We start from the raw sequence: 21,553 nt of genomic DNA on the forward strand, positions 1-21,553 counted from the left end.
CTCTTGACTAGGGGGTCGGTCTTATGACTCCTCCCATGCCTCCAGAGAAGGACAGGCCCCGGAGTTGTCAGCCAGGATGGAAGCGAGACCCCAGAGATGGACTTCCTGGGGAAGACAAACAAGTGGTTGTGAGGGGTCTCATTTGTGGCTGTGCAGAAGAGCGACCTAATGGAGTGGAGCGCGTCGGGAGGACCTCCTGCCAGCGGGGAACAAGGAGACTTCTGGACTGAAGGGCAAGAAGGACGGCCTTCCATACTGTCACGTTCTCCCTCTACACCTGCCCGTTGCCCTGCGGGTTGTAGCTGGTAGTCCTGTTCGAGGCGATGCCATTACCGAGCAGGTACTGACGCAGCTCATCGCTCATAAATGATGTGCCCCGGTCACTGTGGATGTATGCAGGGAAACTGAACAGCGTGAAGATGCTGTGCAGGGCCTTTATTACTGTGGCCGAGGTCAGGTCGGGGCAAGGGACAGCGAAAGGGAAGCGGGAGTACTCGTCAATGATGGTCAGGAAGTACAGATTGTGGTTGGTGGACGGGAGTGGCCCCTTGAAGTCGATACTGAGGCGCTCAAAGGGCCGGGAGGCCTTTACCAGATGGGCCTTGTCTGGCCGATAGAAGTGCGGTTTGCACTCCGCGCAGACTTGGCAATCCCTGGTCATGGCTCTGATCTCCTTGGTGGAGTAGGGCAGGTTGCGGGACTTAATAAAATGGACAAGCCAGGTGACCCCTGGGTGGCAGAGGTCGTTGTGGAGAGCCCGCAGTCGGTCCTCCAGCGTGCTGGCGCAAGTACCGCAGGACAGGGCATCTGAGGGCTCGTTGAGTTCCCCAGGACGATACTTAATATCGTAAGTATAGGTGGAGAGTTCGATCCTCCACCTCAAGATCTTATCATTTTTAATCTTGCCCCGCTGTGCATTGTCAAACATAAAGGCTACCGACCGTTGGTCGGTGACGAGGGTGAACCTCCTACCAGCTAGGTAGTGCCTCCAATGCCACACAGCTTCCACAATGACTTGCGCCTCCTTCTCGACAGAGGAGTGTTGAATCTCGGAAGCATTGAGGGTTCTAGAGAAGAAGGCTACAGGCCTGCCCGCCTGGTTGAGGGTAGCAGCCGGGGCGACGTCGGACGCATCGCTCTCTACCTGAAAAGGGATGGACTCGTCCATCACGTGCATGGCGGCCTTAGTGATATCGGCCTTGATGTGGCTGAAGGCCGAGCGGGCCTCAGCCATCAGGGGGAATATCGTGGCTTTAATAAGTGGGCAGGCTTTGTCCGCGTAGTTGTGGACCCACTGGGCGTAGTGTGAGAAATGCCCCTGGCACCGTTTGAGGGCCTTGAGGCTGTGGGGAAGGGGAAGTTCCGTGAGGGGGCGCATGCGGTCGGGGTCGGGCCCCAGGACTCCGTTTTCCACGACATAGCCGAGTATGGCTAGCCGTGTTGTGCGGAAAACGCACTTCTCCCTACTATATGTGAGGTGAGGGATTGGGCGGTTTGGAGGAACTTCTTAAGGTTGGCGTCGTGGTCCTGCTGGTCATGGCCGCAGATGGTGACATTGTCCAAGTATGGGTATGTAGCCCACAGCCTGTACTGGTCCACCATTCGGTCCATTGTTCTCTGGAAGACCGAGACCCCATTGGTGACGCCGAAAGGGACCCTGAGGAAGTGGAAGAGTCGGCCGGCTGCTTCAAAAGCTATGTGGTGGCGATCTTCCGGGCGGATCGGGAGCTGGTGGTAGGCAGACTTCAGATCCACCGTAGAGAAAACCCGGTATTGCACGATCTGGTTGACCATCTCTGCAATGCGGGGGAGGGGGTACGCATCCAGTTGCGGGAACCGGTTAATGGTCTGCTGTAGTCCACCACCATCCGGTTCTTTACCCCAGTTCTGACAACCACCACGTGAGCTCTCCAGGGGCTGTTGCTGACCTCGATGACTCCCTCTCTCAAGAGTCGCTGGACCTCTGACTTGATGAAAGTCATACCTTGTACCGCCTGCTCGTGGTGGCGACGGGCTTACAGTCGGGGGTGAGGTTTGCGAAGAGCGAGGGGGGGGGGGGGCGACCTTAAGGGTCGTGAGGCTACATACCATGAGGGGGGGGTAAGGGTCTGCCGAACTTCAGGGTCAGGCTTCGGTGACTGCATTGGAAGTCTAGTCCAAGCAGTAGAGGGGCGCAGAGGTAAGGGAGGACATACAGCTTAAAAAGGGCATACTCAGCGCCCTGTATCGCGAGGTTCACGACACAGTACCCCCGGATCCGGACCGAATGGGATCCGGAGGCGAGGGAGATCGTTTGAGATGCGGTGTAGATGCGCGGGGAGCAGCGCCTTGCCGTTTTGGAGTGCATGAAGCTCTCCATGCTCCCGGAGTCGAAGAGACAGGGGGTCTCGTGCCCATTGACCCGGACGACCATCATGGAACTCCTCAGGTGCTTCGGCCGCGACTGGTCGAGGGTGACGGCGCCGCGCTGCGGGTAATCAGTGTAGTTGGAGGAATCTGGGTCATAAGTCGCACGTGTCGGATTGAGGTGAAGATGGCCGCCCCTGCGAGTTGCACGTGGCTGATGACGCGTCTGAAGGGGGCGTTTCCGGCAGGCACGCAGCCGCATTACGGGGTCTGTGGGCCTGTGAGTCCATGTGGCGGGCCTGAGGAGCTTTCGGCTTTTGATCTGGCCAGACAGACTCTGGCGAAGTGGCCCTTTTTGACGCATGTCGCGGAGCGGGCTGGGCAACGCTGCCGTGGGTGTTGGCCCTGGCCGCAGAAGTAGCATGACAGTCCCCCGGCGTCGGCGGGGCCCACATGGGTTTTGCTGGGTATGTGGGGAACGCGCTGAGGCTCTGGTAGGCCACCTCTAATGAGGTGGCTAGTTTTACCGTGTCCTGCAGGTCGGTAGCCCTGTTTTCCAGCAGTCGTTGCCTGACGTAATTAGAGCGGACCCCAGCCACATAGGTGTCCCGGATCTGCAGCTTCCATGTGCTCCTCAGCCGTCACGTCTTGATAATTACAGTTTCTGGTGAGTAGGGTCAGGTTTTCCAGATATTCGTCCAGAGATTCTCTTGTGCGCTGCCGGCGGGTAGTGAGCAGATGCCGCGCGAACCACTCGTTTACAGGCTTGATGAAGCGCTTCTTCAGAATCGCGACCGCTGCCTCATACATGGCCGCCTTTTCGATCAAAACTGAAATTTGATGGCTCACCCGGGTGTGGAGGAGGTGCAGCTTGCGAGCTTCGGGGATAGGCGCTTCGGAGGAGCCGAGGTAGGCCTTGAAGCAGCGGAACTAGTGAGAAATCCCCTTAGTTTCTGGAGCACGGGCGTCTAAGCCAAGTTTTTCTGGCTTGAGAGCGGCGTCCATCGTGACGTTGTTTGTGTAATAAATTGATATACCATCAATTCACAGCGAGACCATATGAATAAGTGAACGAAGGCTTTATTACACAAAGAACTAGCCTGCAGTGACTTCTGTACAAAATGAGCGCCACCCACTGGGCGCAGGACTATATACCGTTCCGGGGGAGGCGGAGCCCACCGGGGTTCCAGCTCAATCCTTCAAGGTTACACAGGCACCACATCTCCTGCTGAATGCATTCACAAGACAATTCACACCTCTTATAACCTGTGATTATCCCTCTCGCCAGTTGCTCCGTCTGGACCTGTAGACTTAATTACCTGCAAAACATGCATTCAGTGTATCGGATTGCATCTTTGACTTTGTTTATATACATATGTTTCTGGAACCCACCTCTTCATTCACCTAAGGAGCTACGCTCCGAAAGCTAGTGATTCGAAACAAACAAACCTGTTGGACTTTAACCTGGTGTTGTAATACTTCTTACATGTGGAGAGTCAGCACAGGCAAGTTGGGCTGAATGGCCCCCATCTGTGCTTTAGCAGTTGCGTGATACTTTCAGGGCATGCCTATTGGCACAGCAACTATCCCATGGGTTATGCTATGGTATAATTTAGGGTTCGAAGCTATTTTTACAATGCTAGTATAATTACACATTGCAACTGGTTTTGTTCCTGGTCATCTGAATGAGGAGGTTTGATGCAGTTGCTTTTGTTGTGTGGAGTCAATGGACTCGCTGTAATGACTTGGGTGAGAGGGAGTTTAACTTTTATAAGTTGTGGTTATTTTGCGCAGTGAGTGAACCCAGTTTACTCCTGGCCTGTGTTTGATACAGACACTGGATCTGTGTGGGTCGCACTCATTTGGGCCTCCCCCGTGTCGAGGGGGACGGGACATGACGTAACTGGAAGCGGATGTGCCGGAAGTGGTTGCCCGGGGTGACGGTGAAGATGGCGGTTGCTTCCACGTCGCGCGGCGTTGGTCGGAGTAACAGCTGCTCCAGTCTGTCCATGGAGTTTCTGGAGGGGCTGACGGAGATCGCGGAACTGCAGGAGGCCTACAGCAAACTGTGCAGCGAGGAGGTGCGGCCGGGGGAGCTGAGACCGAGAGGGGTAGTGTGTCTACTGGCGGAGACAGAAGCACTCCAGTCATATATATATAGAGAGAGAGAGAGATCACTCTAATCATATATATATATATATATATATAAATAAAAAGAGAGAGAGATATCACTCTAATATGTATATATGCAGATCACTAAACAAATATATTTTTCCCTCTTAAGGGACAATTTAGCATGGCCAATCCACCTACCATGCACATCTTTCGGTTGTGGGGGTGAGACCCATGCAAAATCGGGAGAATGTGCAAATTCCACAAGGACAGTGACCCAAGGCTGAGATTGGACCTGGGTCCTTGGCGCCGTGAGGCACCAATGCCAACTACCATGTCACCCCTCTAAACATATAGAACATTACAGCGCAGTACGTAACGTTCGAGGTGAGCAACCGCACAAAAGTGATGACTGTTAGAAAACTCAATATTTATTTAACCTACTAGATACAACTCCTGCCCACATTTGTACTGGGCTATTTCTGTCCCATGGAACCGTTGCTTAAGGGTGTAGCTCACTCACCTGGGGAGATCATATTCAGGTGAGGCCACGAAGACTGATATTTCAAACCGTTTAATCTCCAGTCAGATTATAACACCCACCCCCCCCCCTCTCCCCAAGTCTGATATGTCGCCCATTTCAGCGGGAGGGGGGAGAAGAATCTTTTGCCCTCTTTGCACGGAGCTGTTTCTCAAGCACCCATTGTGCTGGCCCTGGTGGGGTGTAACGGACCGGGAAGTGACGTTTTACAGGCCGAATGCCTGCTTTGGTCCACTGTGCAGGGTTCGTTGGCTCCCACCAATCTGTTTGTTTGCACCTCCGTTGGCAATGACTCCATGCTTGGTTCCGATGAGGTGGCATCCCGCATCTCAAAATTGAGGGGATCGTCCGCCTCACCCGGTATCAACGGTGACTGCACTGCAGAACGGTCGCTACTGGACGTGGGGACTTCGGATTTCCTTTGAGAACCTGTAGGGCACAGCTGCAGAGGTGGTTCACGTGCCGATACGATTCCTTTCACTACACACTCACTGAATATGAGACCGGGCCTGATCCCCACATCACTATCCCCGGGATCCACAATGCCATGTCGGCCAGACATCGACTGGGTCACCTGCGGAGAATTCCTTAATGGGCCTGGGTCAAAGTACCTCGGAGTGTCCCTGCTGGTCGCGGACCTTCTCTCCAATGTCCAGCAGGACGAGGCTCATCCACATTCGCAGCCAGCAGCCCATTGATAGCTTGGAAGGTGTCACCCCGATGGTGGTGTGAGGCATGATGCGGTAATAGAAGAGGAAACGGGCCAGACAGGTCTTCAGGGAACCAGAGGTCTGCTTTCGCATTCCTAACTTAAAGGTCTGTATCGGCAGTTCAGCCAATCTGTTGGAGGACAGGTGGCAAGGCGCAGACGTACATGGTGAATCCTGTTCATTTTCATGAAAGCACTGATTTCGCCACTCATGAAAGCTGTAACGTCTGACACTAACACCTCGGGATGGCCATGGGTGCTGAAAGCTTCTCAATCGTAGCCCGCGATGTTTTGTGGACATGTGGTGGACTCCGAATGATCCACTTCGAACGGAATGAGTCAGTACATCGCTCCTTGAAAAGATTCCACAAAACCCTCATGGAGTTGGACCCACAGTCAGCCTGGCCATCCCACCCTCGTCGCCAGTGTAAAGTTCCAGGCAAGTGCCTGCGTGGGTTTCACAACCACACAGGTGATGACTGTTAGAAACCTCAATATTTAATTAATCTACTAGCTCCAACTTCTACTCCCTGAAGGGTCTCTCCACGCAGCAACCACACTTGGCCAGCGTATTTCTGTCCCATGGAAACCTTGGGTGTAGCTCTGCCTCATCTGGGGAGATCATATTCCGATGAGGCCACGGGGACTCTGATGTGGCCGACCCTGTGGCCTCCAGTCGGGTCGGAACAAGCTATTTCACTCTAATCAGACATACATACACGCGCGCACGCATATATATATGTATACTATAAATATATACACAGATCATTGATCATATACATATATATCACTCTAAAATATATATATGCATAATTACTGATCATATATCGCACTAATATATATATGCACAGATCACTGTAATTGTATGTATTACTCTAGTCACCTATATATAATATATATATATACATTATGCACACACATCATTCTAGTCCTATATATATATATACATACACACGCACATCACTAATATATAACTATATATATAGATCACTAATCATACATACATCACTCATACCGATACACGCATCACTAATATATTTATAGCACTCTAATCCTATACATGCACATCAATCACTAATCACACATATTTATACACAGATCACTAATCTCATATACAGCAATCTAATCATATATATCTATAATCTATATATATATATATATATATAGATATATATGCAGATCACTCCATATCATATAAACATCTCATTTCAATCATATAAATGTCACTCTAATCAAATACACACACATATAAATATATAATTATATATAATACTCTCTATATATTACTCCAAATGTCACTCCAGTCATATATATCTCAGAAATCACATATATCACTAATCGCACACATATATCATCACTCCAATCATATGTGTCATATTATTCCAATCACATATATATTTATCATATCTGACTGCAATCACATATATCTCATAATATATAATTCAAATCACATATATATTATAACATTAACCTTTTAGCCATATATGCAGCTGTATACTTACACCTGTAAACACAGTTATGGATATGTCAATGCCACTTTGGAACAAAAGTGTATAACATGGATATATGGTAGGTTCTTGGCTGATGCTTCATTCTGAATTATCTGCTGACGCTTCATCCTGAATTGTTTTCTTGGCAATTATTATTCAGTGAAGTTTTGCTATTGCCTTCCACTCTTGGGCAGGGCAAGGAGGTGGGTCTACCTTAGCTGGAATGGGAATTGAAGCCATGCTGTTGGCAATAGTACAATAGTATTCTGAACACTGTGTTCACCGACTGTACTAAACAGGTGTGTCCCCCCCCCCCCCCCCCCCCCCGCCCCCCCCCCCCCCCCCCCCCCCCCCCCACTCCAAACATGGACATAGCTCAGGCCTTTTAACACCTCAGGACCAAGGTATGTTGCACACAAAGTATTTCAGAAAGTGAGGTATGTTGCACACAAAGTATTTCAGAAAGTGTTGGAGTGTCGGAAACATGGAAGCCAATTCACTTGCTGCGAGTGCCCACAAACTGTATTTGAAGATAGTTGGGGGTTAAAAGGCACTCGGGGAAAATTCTTCTTGGAATGATATCATGGGACCTTTTATGCTCAACGAAGAAGGCACCGTCTCACCAGAAAGACTCTTTGACAGTCTGCCTCTCCCATACTACTGCACCAGATTGGTAATCTGGATTATGGCCTCAGCTCTGTGGTGTCAGATTTGACCTCACAAGTCTCTCTATAAACATTGTTTCTTGTCCAAACACTTTCATTTGCAACAGAAGATCCACAGTTTGCGTACGTTTCACAAATGAAAATAGCTAGAGTGTCTTTCACGACCATACAGTATGAAAGCCGAGGAAGATTTAGGAAGTGCTTTATGGGCTATTATGGAAAGGGATGACTGAAGAAGCCAAAACAGACAGTGAAGAGAACTCTTTGTGCCCCATCGTTGCCACTGTGTTGGCAAATGGGAAAATATATGTTTACATATGTGTATGTAAAATAGTTGCGTGACATTTATGTGAATATTTTTCTTCCCTCCCGCTTAATTTTCTCTTCTTTCCTACCCGTGACCGTCATGGCTTTTACCTCTAAATCAGAAGGTTGGGGTTCAAACTGACACTCTGGTGCATTACTGAGGGAGTGCTGTGCTGTTTGAGGTGCAGAGGTTAACGTTAAAAATAAGTAAAAGTTAAAAATGATTTAAAGATTAATTGAAAATTAAATGGCAAATTGGACTTGAGACCATAACCAATTTGAAGGGCCCTCTCAGCTGAAAGATTCCATAACCCTATTTTGAAGGTGAACAGGGGAGTGCTCACTGGTATCCAGGCGAATATTTATTCCTCAACCAATATCACAAAAACAAATGATCTGGTTGTTAGTGTTATGTATTTGCATTAATTTTTATTAGCTCTAGTGAAGCTCTTGTATTAATGGATTCACCAGAAGTGACGTTGTAAGTCCTCTTGCGGGAAATCGAGAGAGAAGACTAGCCGCATGAGAGATGACACACTGTAAATAAAGCTCTGTTGAGGTTAGCACGTTGCTTATTTGTGGGAACTTGATGTGCAGAAGTTGGCTGCCATGCTTTATACCTAACAGCAGTACCTACACTTGTACATCATTCGTTGTAAAGTGCTTTAGAACATCCTGTTGTTGTGAAAGGCACTATACAGATATAAGTTTTTCTTTTATCCATCCCGAATTTCTTTTGGTGGTTTATCTTTGTGGGTTCCAGCCCTTAAGACCCTCTTGTAACAGCTCAGTTGCGTGGCGACTATTTCAGACATGTAGTGTAACAGTAATTAGCAGCAGGCTATTTTACAATGGAGGGCATCATAACTGAACCTGATCCCGAATGCATCTAATCTCCAGACACTTGCACTTTACAACAGGGGCTAATAGCTGATGATCAGGTGTGAGAAGGGGGTCATAATGCTAATGTTATTGGACTAGTAATCCAGAGGCCTAGATTAATACTCTTGAAACATAAATTAAAATCCCACCACAACAGCTGTGGGAGTTTAAACATAACTAACAAATAGGGGCTGGTTTAGCACAGTGGGCTAAATAGCTGGCTTGTAAAGCAGACCAAGGCCAGCAACGTGCGTTCAATTCCCGTACCAGCCTCCCCGAACAGGCGCCGGAATTTGGCGACTAGGGGCTTTTCACAGTAGCTTCATTTGAAGCCTACTTGTGACAGTAAGCGATTTCATTTCAAATCCGGAATAAAATTCTGGTCTCATTACTGGTGGTCATGATGCTGCCGGGTTGTTGTAAAAACCTATCTGCTTGACTAACGTCCTTCAAGGAAGGAAATTTGTCGTCCTTTCCTTCCCTGGTCTACATATGATTCTCGATCCCCAGCAATGTGGTTGGCTCTTAACTACCCTCTCAATTGGCCTAGCAAGCAACTCAGTTGTAGGTGGTTCACCACCACCCACTCAAAGGCAGTTTGGGATGGACACAAATGTAGGCCTTACCAGTGATGCCCAGATCACAAGAATTAATAAAAAGCAACCCAGTTTTGGATCCAGAGAGGATAAATGAGGTGTTGAAGGCCTTCTATGAGGGTCTGTATAGGGCTGGAGGTTGGAAGGGGGTGGTGGAGGAGGAGGATGATATGGGTCACTTTCTAAATGGGCTGGACTTCCTGGAGTTGAAGGAGGGGAAGAGGCAGGCACTGGAGGAACCATTAGGGCGAAAGGAGGTGATGGTGTGCATTGGCATGATGCAGTGGGGCAAGGCGTCGGGGCTGGATGGCCTGGCGGAATTTTATAAACAGTTCGCGACAAGAGTTGGCCCCAACCTTTTGGGCATGTTTAATGAAGCGGTGGAGAAGGGGGAGATACCGGCTACGCTAGCACAGGCTTTGATTTTGCTGATCCCAAAAAAGGGAAGTTTCCATTGGAGTGCATTCCTCTAGGCCCATCTCGCTGTTGAATGGGCAGCAAACAGATTCCTGTATGTGCTTCAGTCCCCCCTGACAGCAATCGGAGCAGGGTTTCGTGTTGGAGGATGTTCATGGCTATATTTGAGGAACTGTTTGATGTGGGGGCGGGAAGTGGGAGGGAGGAAAGAGAGTAAATGGGGAAAATGTACAAACTATATACTGTGTAGGATGTTACGGTTGTGTCACTATGTTGAACATGTTTGGAATAAAATAGCTTTTTAAAAATAAAAAGCAAACCCAGAAATTTCATTGTAGCAGCCCAGTTACTGCTGAAATCATGTCATTTAGTGGAATCAAACCCAGGACCACCTGCTTTGTATACTCGATTACTCACAGAATAAACCTTTGAAGCCTCACGGAGATCATTAGTTCCATCAGATGCCCAGTTTAGTTCCTGCTCTGTGCTCGTTTAACTAATGCTGCATTTGAGTTTCACTATTGGGTGAGAGGTGGTTGGTCTTGCTATGATATTATGGTCATTTAATAGCTTACTGACAGTGTCTAGAATTACCAATGCAGAATGGTTACTTTTGTAAAGAGCCAGCGATTAGCTGTTCTCTGTGTATCTGACTCCAGCAAAACCTAATGCATTTGGGCAAAAAAAACATAGACCTTTGGTGATAAGAGTGCCACTGGGCATCTTTGCCCAGTGAGGAGTGTTTGTGTATTACGTCATCTTTGGTTTGTTTGTTTGTTCTAATGCTTTATCCTTAAGGTATGTACATATCTGTAATTGGTGCAAGCTGGTCAGGTGCATTTATTTTCTTCTCTGCTCTTTCTGTAGGAGGAGGTTGAGGCAGAGCTTGGGACTCTCATTGGACAGCAGAGCAGCCTGGACAGTAAGATGGTGGCTCTACACCGCATGGGGTAGGTACTAAAATGGAGAAACAGTGATTTAAAGAACTAAATTTAATAGATTGCAGTAAATAGCTGAGCTAAGAGATTTATTTTTGGATCAGGTGGCACGGTAGCACAGTGATTAGCATTGTTGCTTCACAACACCAGGGGCCTGGGTTCGATTCCCGGCTTGGGTCGCTGTCTGTGTGGAGCCTGCATGTTCTCCCCGTGTCTGCGTGGGTTTCCTCCGGATGCTCCGGTTTCCCCCCACAGTCCAAAGATGTGCAGGTTAGGTGGATTGTTCATGCTAAATTGCCCTTAGTGTCCAAAAAGGTTAGGTGCGGTTAAGGGGATAGGGTGGAGGTGTGGGCTTAAGTAGGGTGCTCTTTACAAGGGCCGGTGCAGACTTGATGGGCTGAATGGCCTCCTGCACTATAAATTCTATGATCAGGTTTTCATTTGTACTGAATGAATCCAGAACTGTTGCGTGAGACAAATGACACAGGAATTAGGAGCAAGAGTAGGCCATTCGTTCCTTCTAGCTTCCTCTGACATTTAATAAGATCATGGCTGATCTGATTGTGACCTCAATTCTACTTTCCAATCTGTCCGCTGTACCCTTTGACTCCCTTGTCCATCAAGATTCTATCTACCTCTGCCTTAAAAATATTCATGATGTGGAGATGCCGCCGTTGGACTGGGGTGAGCACAGTAAGAAGTCTTACAACACCAGGTTAAAGTCCAACAGGTTTTTTTTTTGAATCACTAGCTTTCAGAGCACTACTCCTTCCTCACCTTCGGGAGCCACGCCGGCCGACCTTCGGGAGCCACGCCGGCCGACCTTCGGGAGCCACGCCGGCCGACCTTCGGGAGCCACGCCGGCCGACCTTCGGGAGCCACGCTGGCCGACCTTCGGGAGCCACGCCGGCCGACCTTCGGGAGCCACGCCGGCCGACCTTCGGGAGCCACGCTGGCCGACCTTCGGGAGCCACGCCGGCCGACCTTCGGGAGCCACGCCGGCCGACCTTCGGGAGCCAAGCCGGCCGACCTTCGGGAGCCACGCCGGCCGACCTTCGGGAGCCACGCCGGCCGACCTTCGGGGCCCACGCCGGCCCATCCTCGGGGCCCATGCCGGTCGACCCTCGGGGCCCACGCCGGTCGACCCTCGGGGCCCCACGCCGGCCGACCCTCGGGCCCCACGCCGGCCGACCCTCGGGCCCCACGCCGGCCGACCCTCGGGGCCCACGTCGGCCGACCCTCGGGCACCACGCCGGCCGACCCTCGGGGCCCACGCCGGCTGACCCTCGGGGCCCATGCCAGTCGACTCTCGGGGCCCATGCCAGTCGACTCTCGGGGCCCATGCCGGCCGACCCTTGGGCCCCACGCCTGCCGACCTTCGCGGCCCACCATTTTCTCTTTTTATTTGCTGCTGACAAATTGGAGGAATCGCAATCACGCCCAAAGCACGTGATGGCGACGTTCGGGGGGTGTGACCTGCTCACTGCCTCCCTTCAGGCAGGAAGATTACGTAGAAATCTTCTGTATCGCCGATTGCGCAAATTCTCTTCCTATTTCTCTTCAGCAGCAACAGGGGCAGCGGTGGAAACAACTGCTGCAGCAGCTGGGGTACAGCTACCAGCACCAACGTTGCAGATCAGACTACTGACGTCAATATTAGCCTATGCCTTGGCAAACAGACTCGGCCAGAAAGGCTCAATGGTCACACCAGCTGTTTTAATCAGGGCATTGGGGTTGTCTTTGGTGGCGGTGATCTTGGCGTCGTGCAGGATGAGCTCCCTGTAGATACAGGCGAGTTCCGAGATGGAGGCCATGGAGCTGGATCTCTGCGGGTGGGTTCGATGGTGCTAGTCGCCGGGGGAAAACGCAGCCTCAGCTTCGTTCAGCAGAACCGAGCACTTCCGAACTGGGCAGAGTGAGCAGTAGCTGGCTTTAACAATGGCGGCTACTGCGCACAAATTTGCGTAATCGGGAGCGGCGCGACGGACGGCTCCGTGATCTTCCGACACACGCCCACGACCCACCCGCGGGTCGCGACCCTGATTTTGAAAATGCCTGTTCTAGGTAACAGAGTTCCACAGACTCTCAACCCCCTGAGAGAAACAAAATTCTCATCTCCATGTTAAATGGCAGATTTTAATTTTAAATGGTGCCTCCTAGTTCTAGTCTCTCGCACGAGAAAAAACATGCAAACATACAAATTAGGAGCAGGGGGTGGCCACTTGACTCCTATGACTCTCTCCGCCATTCAATATGATCATGGCCAATCTGATTGTAACTTCAACCGCATATTCTTGCCAACCCTCCGAAAACCTTACACCCCCTTGTTAATCAAGAATCTATCGAGCTCTGCCTTGAAAATATTCAATGACTCTGCTTCCACTGCCTTTTGAGGAAGAGAGTTCCAGAGACTCACTACCCTCTGAGAAAAGATTCTCCTCATTTCCATCTTAAATGATTGACCCCTTATTTTTAAACAGTGACACCCGAGTTCTAGATTCTCCGACAAGAGGAAACACCCTCCCAGCATCCACCCTGTCACGCTCCTACAGGATCTTACATGTTTCAATAAGATTTCCTTTCATTCTTTTAATCTCCAGTGGACACAGACCCAACCTGGTCAACTGTTTCTCATAAGATAACCCCCTTTACCCTATTCCAGGAATCGATTGAAACTTTTCTGATCGCCACTGTGCAAAATATTGCAGCTTGGCACCTTGGCAGTGCCAAGGTGTCCAAGTGGGACCAGCAGTGCCAGGGTATCACCCTGCCCAAAGGGCATGCACCTTGGGGGCCTCTGATCACCGGGGAGACCTGCACAAGTGCAATTCTGTCTGGTCCCTGTTTGTGGAGACCAGTACTGAACAACATTCACCTGAGGTCTTGCTTTAATATGCAGATTTGCCAAAAACTGATCCCGTGCACAATGGGTTAGATTTACATTGTGAGATCACATTAGATCTTGCAAGCTGTTATGGGCCGGGTAGGTCCCGGGAGCGGGTCTCCCGGCTTCTATTGACCACGCTGCGCTGCAGCGAGCTACTTTTCAGGCACAGCGTGACCATTTGATCGCGCCCATTGAGTTGCTGAAATGCAACACATTTCTTTCCCTGGTGGTGATATCCCTTTAGTTTGATCTCAAAATTAATACAATAATCTATTAACCTAGCACATGCAATTCTAATTGTTTTATGTACGTTATGAGACATTACTGTGGCATCACACAGCAGAGAAATCCAAAGTTACCCGAGAGTTCCTCAATTTATTGCACAAATAACGTGCCTGTTCATCTTTTACTTTTTTATTAAAGGAGTCCAGCTGAAACTTTAACCTGTTCTTTCTCTTTACTGACTCTGTCTGACCTGCTGTGTACTTCCAAAACTTTCTGCATATATTGTCTTAAGGGACAGTTTAGCGTGGCCAATCCACCTACCCTGCACATCTTTGGGTTGTGGGTGTGAGACCCACACAGACATGGGGAGAATGTGCAAACTCCACACGGACAGTGACCCAGGGCCGGAATCAAACCTGGGTCCTCGGCTGCCATAAAGCAGCAGGGCTAACCACTGCCCCACCATGCCGCAAGAGAACATCTGTATATAATGTGTAGTCCAATGTCCTCCATTTTGTATACACTTCATGGTACTTGCATTGTTCCTTTATCACAATCCTCTTTTGCTTTCTTCTCCAGTCCAAACTTGCAGCTGATTGAGGGGGATGCCAAACAGCTTGCAGGAATGATCACATTTACATGCAATCTGGCTGAAAATGTCAGCAGCAAGGTTCGGCAGCTCGACCTGACCAAGGTACAGCAATTGCGTTCTAATCCATGTACAACTGTGGTGTGATTCACTGCTATTACATTCATAAATAGTAACGGGAGACTGTCAGTTGTTAAAAAAAAATTCTTTCTGTTGTCTGGTAGCCCCAGTTTTTGAAACAGTCAACTCCATTGTAATCCTCCCAGGAGTTACTGTAGACTTTCTGCTGCTGGGAAAATCTCAGGTTTACACCCGAGTCTATTTACCCCAGTTTTCTGCCACACCTCCCCACGTTAGACGTTTTAGTTGCTGTGATATGAAGAGTCGAAAGTTCTGTTCCTTTTTCACAAACACCCATTTATTTCCTTCCAACAGCCTTTGCACAAAACTCTCACTAAACATCACGTTACAGAGGCCACCTGAAGCCCCTTTACATATCAGTGTCAATTAATGGATACTTAACATAAATGAGACAACTAATTGCAATGTCTCTTACCCCATTACTTAACACCCCAAAGGCATGTTAAAATATGGGCATCATCATGCATTGGACATTCCTGGGACCTCGGCCAAGTGCTTTGACAGTACTTTCACTATGAAGGATATCATAGTCATCTACGTTTGCACAATTCCAAGCTGGATTTATTGGATAGGGACCAGGTACAGCATTTATTTTCGAGAATTTATATACACTATTTTAACTCCTATTTTTGAAATGAAGTTTAATATGGAAACTGTCTCTGCAGACTCAATTTTGATAGTGAGACGAATTGTCAATGGGACGAGGCTTGGTTGATTGATTGGAAATTGGTCAGACTACAGCATACGGTCAAAAAATCAGCATGTATACAAAACAAGAACAATGTTTTGATTTTCTGTATCTTGAGTCGAGGTTGGTGGGGAAGTGATCTCTGTAGCCAATTGGACTGTTTTGGTCTGGGCAGTATTTGCACAAGCTTTAATTTTAGCCGAAGATCTAAACTCTGGAGATGGGCTGGGAAACCCTCATTACCCACAGTTGAACCTTAAGAAGAAGTACACTACAATAAATATACCCCCAAAATGGTATTTTAATTCATTATGGATGATTGTTTGGATTGTTTTTAAATATTTGTGAACTGTTTGAGACTGGGTAGAATGTGGAACTTGTTGCCACATGGAGTGATTTTGGTGAATAGTGTAAATGAATTGAAGGGGAACTGGATAACGACACAAGGGGCAAAGCAATACAAGGATATGCTGTTAGGGTGAGATGAACGAGGGTGGGAGGAGTCTTGTGTGGGCCATAAACACTGGCATAAACCATTGGGAAAATATGTACTGTAAATTCTATGTAATCAACGCAATCTCTACATCTTCCTATGTTTTACTGCTATGTATTATTCAACCTGAAATAAATCTTTCTGTTACAAAAGCAGAAAACGTGCTAGAAGTACTCAGCAGGTCTGGAAACATCATTGGTGGTAGAAACAAAGTTAACCTCTCAGGTTAATGACCGTTAGCAGATCTAGCAAAAGTTAGAGATGTAACATAAGCACAGTGGCAGAGAAAGAGGTGGGTGGTCTGTGGTGGCATGGACGACAGGCATGATTCCATGACAAAAGCAACGGTAGTGTAAGACAAAGGGTAGTGTAATGGGACAAGTAAAGAAACAGAAAATGTCAATTACAAAGGCAATGCTTGTGATGCAAAGAGTTTGGATGTTACAATTTGGAGAGACTGTCACTAAGTGCGATTTCTGGATTTAAAAAAATATTGCACGACGTTTATTTTGCCCTTTGGTTCAATAAGGCACCGCACAAAAGGCTACTCCACAAGATAAGTGCCCATGGAATTGAGGGTAATATATTAGCTTAGATAGAGGATTGGCTAATTGGGAGAAGAGGGGCATTTTCAAGATGGCAATCTGTAACTAGTGGAGTGCCATAGAGATCTGTGCTGGGGACACAAATATACACAATATATATTAATGACTTGATGTGGAGATGTCGGCGTTGGACTGGGGTGAGCACATTAAGAAGTCTTACAACACCAGGTAAAGTCCAACAGGTTTGTTTCAAACACTAGCTTTCGGAGCACTGCTCCTTCCTCAGGTGAATGAAGAGGTATGTTCCAGAAACATACATATAGACAAAGTCAAAGATGCAAGACAATGCTTTGAATGCGAGCATTTGCAGGTAATTAAGTCTTTACAGATCCAGAGATAGGGGTAACCGCAGGTTAAAGAGGTGTGAATTGTCTCACGCCAGGACAGTTGGTAGGATTTCACAAGCCCAGGCCAGATGGTGGGGGATGAATGTAATGTGACCTGAATCCAAGGTCCCGGTTGAGACCGTACTCGTGTGCGGAACTTGGCTATAAGTTTCTGCTCGATGATTTTGCGTTGGTGCGCGTCCTGAAGGCCGCTTTGCAGAGCACTTACCTGGAGATCAGAGGCTGAATGCACTTGACTGCTTGAGACGCCCAGCTTCTGTCGCGACATGATGGACTTCCTACAGAAACTCAGCACCCATGGACCAGTTGAACCAGGAACATTCCTCGTCACAATGGACGTCTCAATACTCTACACCAGCATCCCCCATGACGACGGCATTGCTGCAACAGCCTCAGTACTCAACACCGACAACTGCCAATCTCCAGACACAATTCTGCAACTCATCCGCTTCATTCTGGATCACAACGTCTTCACCTTCGACAACAAGTTCTTCATCCAGATGCACGGAACAGCCATGGGGACCAAATTTGCACCTTAATATGCCAACATCTTCAGGCACAAGTTTGAACAAGACCTCCTCATTGCACAGGACCTTCAACCGACGTTATACACCAGATACATCGATGACATATTTTTCCTTTGGATCCACGGTGAAGAATCACTGAAACGTCTACACGATGACATCAATAAGTTCCATCCCACCATCAGACTCGCCATGGACTACTCTCCAAAATCAGTTGCATTCTTGGACACACTCATCTCCATCAAGGACGGTCACCTCAGCACTTTGCTTTACTGCAAGCCCATGGATACCCTCACGATGCTCCACTTCTCCAGCTTCCACCCTAAACACATTAAAGAAGCCATCCCCTATGGACAAGCCCTCCGTATACACAGGATCTGCTCAGACGAGGAGGAGCGTAACAGACATCTACAGACGCTGAAAGATGTCCTCGCACGAATGGGATATGGTGCTCGACTCATCGATTTACAGTTCCAACGCGCCACAGCAAAAAACCGCACCGACCTCCTCAGAAGGCAAACACGGGACATAACCGACAGAGTACCATTCATCGTCCAGTACTTCCCTGGAGCGGAGAAACTACGACATTTTCTTCGCAGCCTTCAACACGTCATCGATGAAGATGAACATCTTGCCAAGGTCATCCCCACTACTTGCCTTCAAACAACCGCGCAACCTCAAACAAACTATTGTTTGCAGCAAAGTACCCAGCCTTCAGAACAGCGACCACAACACCACACAACCCTGCCATGGCAATCTCTGCAAGACGTGCCAGGTCATCGACATGGATACCACCATTACACGTGAGAACACCACCCACCAGGTACGCGGTACATACTCGTGCGACTCGGCCAACGTTGTCTACCTCATACGCTGCAGGAAAGGATGTCCCGAAGCATGGTACATTGGCGAGACCATGCAGATGCTGCGACAACGAATGAACGGACATCGTGCAACAACCACCAGGCAGGAATGTTCCCTTCCAGTCAGGGAACACTTCAGCAGTCAAGGGCATTCAGCCTCTGATCTCCGGGTAAGCGTTCTCCAAGGCGACCTTCAGGATGCGCGACAATGCAGACTCGCCGAGCAGAAACTTATAGCCAAGTTCCGCACACATGAGTGCGGCCTCAACCGGGACCTGGGATTCATGTTGCATTACATTCATCCCCCACCATCTGGCCTGGGCTTGCAAAATCCTACCAACTGTCCTGGCTTGAGACAATTCACACCTCTTTAACCTGGGGTTACCCCTATCTCTGGATCTGTAAACACTTAATTAACTGCAAATGCTTGCATTCAAAGCATTGTCTTGTATCTTTGAATTCCCGTAACAGCCTCCCCGAACAGGCGCCGGAATGTGGTGACTAGGGGCTTTTCACAGTAACTTCATTGAAGCCTACTTGTGACAATAAGTGATTTCATTCATTCATTCATTCATTTGTCTATATATATGTTTCTGGAACGTACCTCTTCATTCACCTGAGGAAGGAGCCGTGCTCCGAAAGCTAGTGTTTGAAACAAACCTGTTGGACTTTAACCCGGTGTTGTAAGACTTCTTACATGGCAATCTCTGCAAGACGTGCCAGATCATCAACATGGGTACCACCATTACACGTGAGAACACCACCCACCAGGTACGCGGTACATACTCGTGCGACTCAGCCAACATTGTCTACCTAATACGCTGCAGGAAAGGATGCCCCGAAGTGTGGTACATTGGCGAGACCATGCAGACGCTGCGACAACGGATGAACGGACATCGCGCGACAGTCGGCAGGCAGGAATGTTCTCTTCCAGTCGGGGAACACTTCAGCAGTCAAGGGCATTCAGCCTCTGATCTCCGAGTAAGCGTTCTCCAAGGCGCGCGACAACGCAAAATCGCCGAGCAGAAACCTATAGCCAAGTTCCGCACACATGAGTATGGCCTCAACCGAGACCTTGGATTCATGTCGCATTACATTCATCCCCCACCATCTGGCCTGGGCTTGAAAAATCCTACTAATTATCCTGGCTTGAGACAATTCACACCTCTTTAACCTGGGGTTACCCCTATCTCTGGATCTGTAAAGACTTGATTACCTGCAAATGCTTGCATTCAAAGCATTGTCTTGCATCTTTGACTTTGTCTATATATATATATACATATATATTTCTGGAACATACCTCTTCATTCACCTGAGGAAGGAGCAGTGCTCCGAAAGCTAGTGTTTGAAACAAACCTGTTGGACTTTAACCTGGTGTTGTAAGACTATTAATGACTTGGACGAGGGGTGCAACCTTGTGTTGTAAGACGATTAATGACTTGGACGAGGGAAGCAATGTACTATTGCCAAGTTTTCAGATAACACAAAAATAGGTGGGAAGACAAGAGGAGAGGATGACACAAAGAGTCTACTGAAGGATATAGACAAGTTAGGTGAGTGGGCAAAAACTTGGCAGATGGAATATAATGTAGAAAAATGTGAAGTTAGGCACTTTGGTAGGAAGAATAAAGGAGCTGAATATTTAAATGGAGAAAGACTGCAGAAACTGCAGCATGGAGGGATTTGGGGATCCTCGTGTATGAATCGCAAAAAGCTAACATGCAAACTCAGCAGGTAATTGGGAAGACAAATGGAATGTCGGCCTTTCGGGAAGGGAGTATAAAATATATAAAGTATAAGAATAGGCAAATCTTACTAAAACTGTACAAGGCACTAGCTGGACCACACCTGGAATACTGTGAACAGTTTTGGTCTCCTTGTCTACGGAAAGATAGGCTGGCATTGGAGGCAGTCCAGAGAAGGGAGGGATTTTCTTGTAGGGGGAGGTTGAGTAGGTTGGGCTTGTACTCATTGGAGTTTAGAAAAATGAGAGGCGACCTTATTGAGACATATAGGATTCTCAGGGGGCTTCACAGGGTAGATGGTGAGAAGTTGTTTTCTTTTGTGGGAGAGTCTAGGACCAGAGGCCATAATCTCAGAGTAGGGGGTCACCCATTTTATTTTTGTCTCTTATAAATTTAGAGTACCCAATTATGTTTTCCAATTAAGGGGCAATTTAGCCTGGCCAATCCATCTACCCTGCACATCTTTTGGTTGTGGGGGTGAAACCCATGCAGACACGCGGAGAATGTGCAAACTCCACACGGACAGTGACCCACGGCCGGGATTCAAACCCGGGTCCTCAGCGCCATAGACAGCAGTGCTAACCACTGCGCCACGTGCCGTCCTGGGCGGTCACCCATTTAAGACAGAGATAAGGAGGAATTTTTAAATCTGAGGGTGTTAAATCTGTGGTGTTCTTTACTACAGAGGGTTGTAGAGGCTGGGTCATTAAGTCTGTTCAAGGCTGGGCAGCACGGTGGCGCAGTGGGTTAGCCCTGTTGCCTCACGGCGCCGAGGTCCAAGGTTCGATCCCAGCTCTGGGTCACTGTCCGTGTGGAGTTTGCACATTCTCCCCGTGTTTGCGTGGGTTTCACCCCCACAACCCAACGATGTGCAGGGTAGGTGAATTGGCCACTCTAAATTGCCCCTTAATTAGAAAATATGAATTGGGTACTCTAAATTTTTTTTAAAAAGTCTGTTCAAGGCTGAGATAGACAGATCTTTAATCAGTAAAGGAATCAACGATTATTGGGAAAAGATGGGAAAGTGGAGTTGAGGAATATCATTTCAGATCTGTAATGATCTCATTGAATGGCAGAGCAGACTTGATGGGCTGAATGGGCTACTTCTACGTCTTACGGCCTTAACGTTGAACTCCTATTAACACCAACATACTAAGATGGTACCATTCTACTGAACACTAAGCTAATAATCCAGGGTGGTTAGCACTGCTGCATCACAGCTCCCGGGTTCAATTCTCACCTCTGTGTGTAGTTTGCACTTTCTCCGCATGTATGCATGGGTTTCCTCCGGGTGCTCCGGTTTCCTCCCATTCCAAAGATGTGCAGGTTAGGTGGATTGTCCATGATCAATTGCCCCTTAATGCACAAAAGGTTAGAAGTTAGGTGGGGTTACTGGGTTAAATAGGATAGGAACTTGACCTTTGGTAGGGTACCCTGTCAGAGA

General features: G+C 48.3%; 1 protein-coding gene across 2 annotated transcripts in view; it reads left to right on the top strand.

The window, feature by feature from the left end:
• Window positions 1-4,274: 4,274 nt before the first annotated feature.
• cog4 (component of oligomeric golgi complex 4) overlaps window positions 4,275-21,553 on the top strand; it is a 118,143-nt gene continuing 100,864 nt past the window's right edge. The window contains exons 1-3 of one of the 2 annotated variants that reach the window (XM_072518605.1): window positions 4,275-4,457; window positions 10,932-11,014; window positions 14,694-14,808. In XM_072518605.1, coding sequence (XP_072374706.1) covers window positions 4,296-4,457; window positions 10,932-11,014; window positions 14,694-14,808 — 360 coding nt within the window. In that variant the 5' untranslated portion in view covers window positions 4,275-4,295. The remainder of the gene's footprint in view (window positions 4,458-10,931; window positions 11,015-14,693; window positions 14,809-21,553) is intronic. The other variant, XM_072518606.1, reaches the window with a different exon arrangement.

This window comes from Scyliorhinus torazame, chromosome 10 (genome assembly GCF_047496885.1).
Source record: "Scyliorhinus torazame isolate Kashiwa2021f chromosome 10, sScyTor2.1, whole genome shotgun sequence".
Lineage (NCBI taxonomy): Eukaryota > Metazoa > Chordata > Chondrichthyes > Carcharhiniformes > Scyliorhinidae > Scyliorhinus > Scyliorhinus torazame.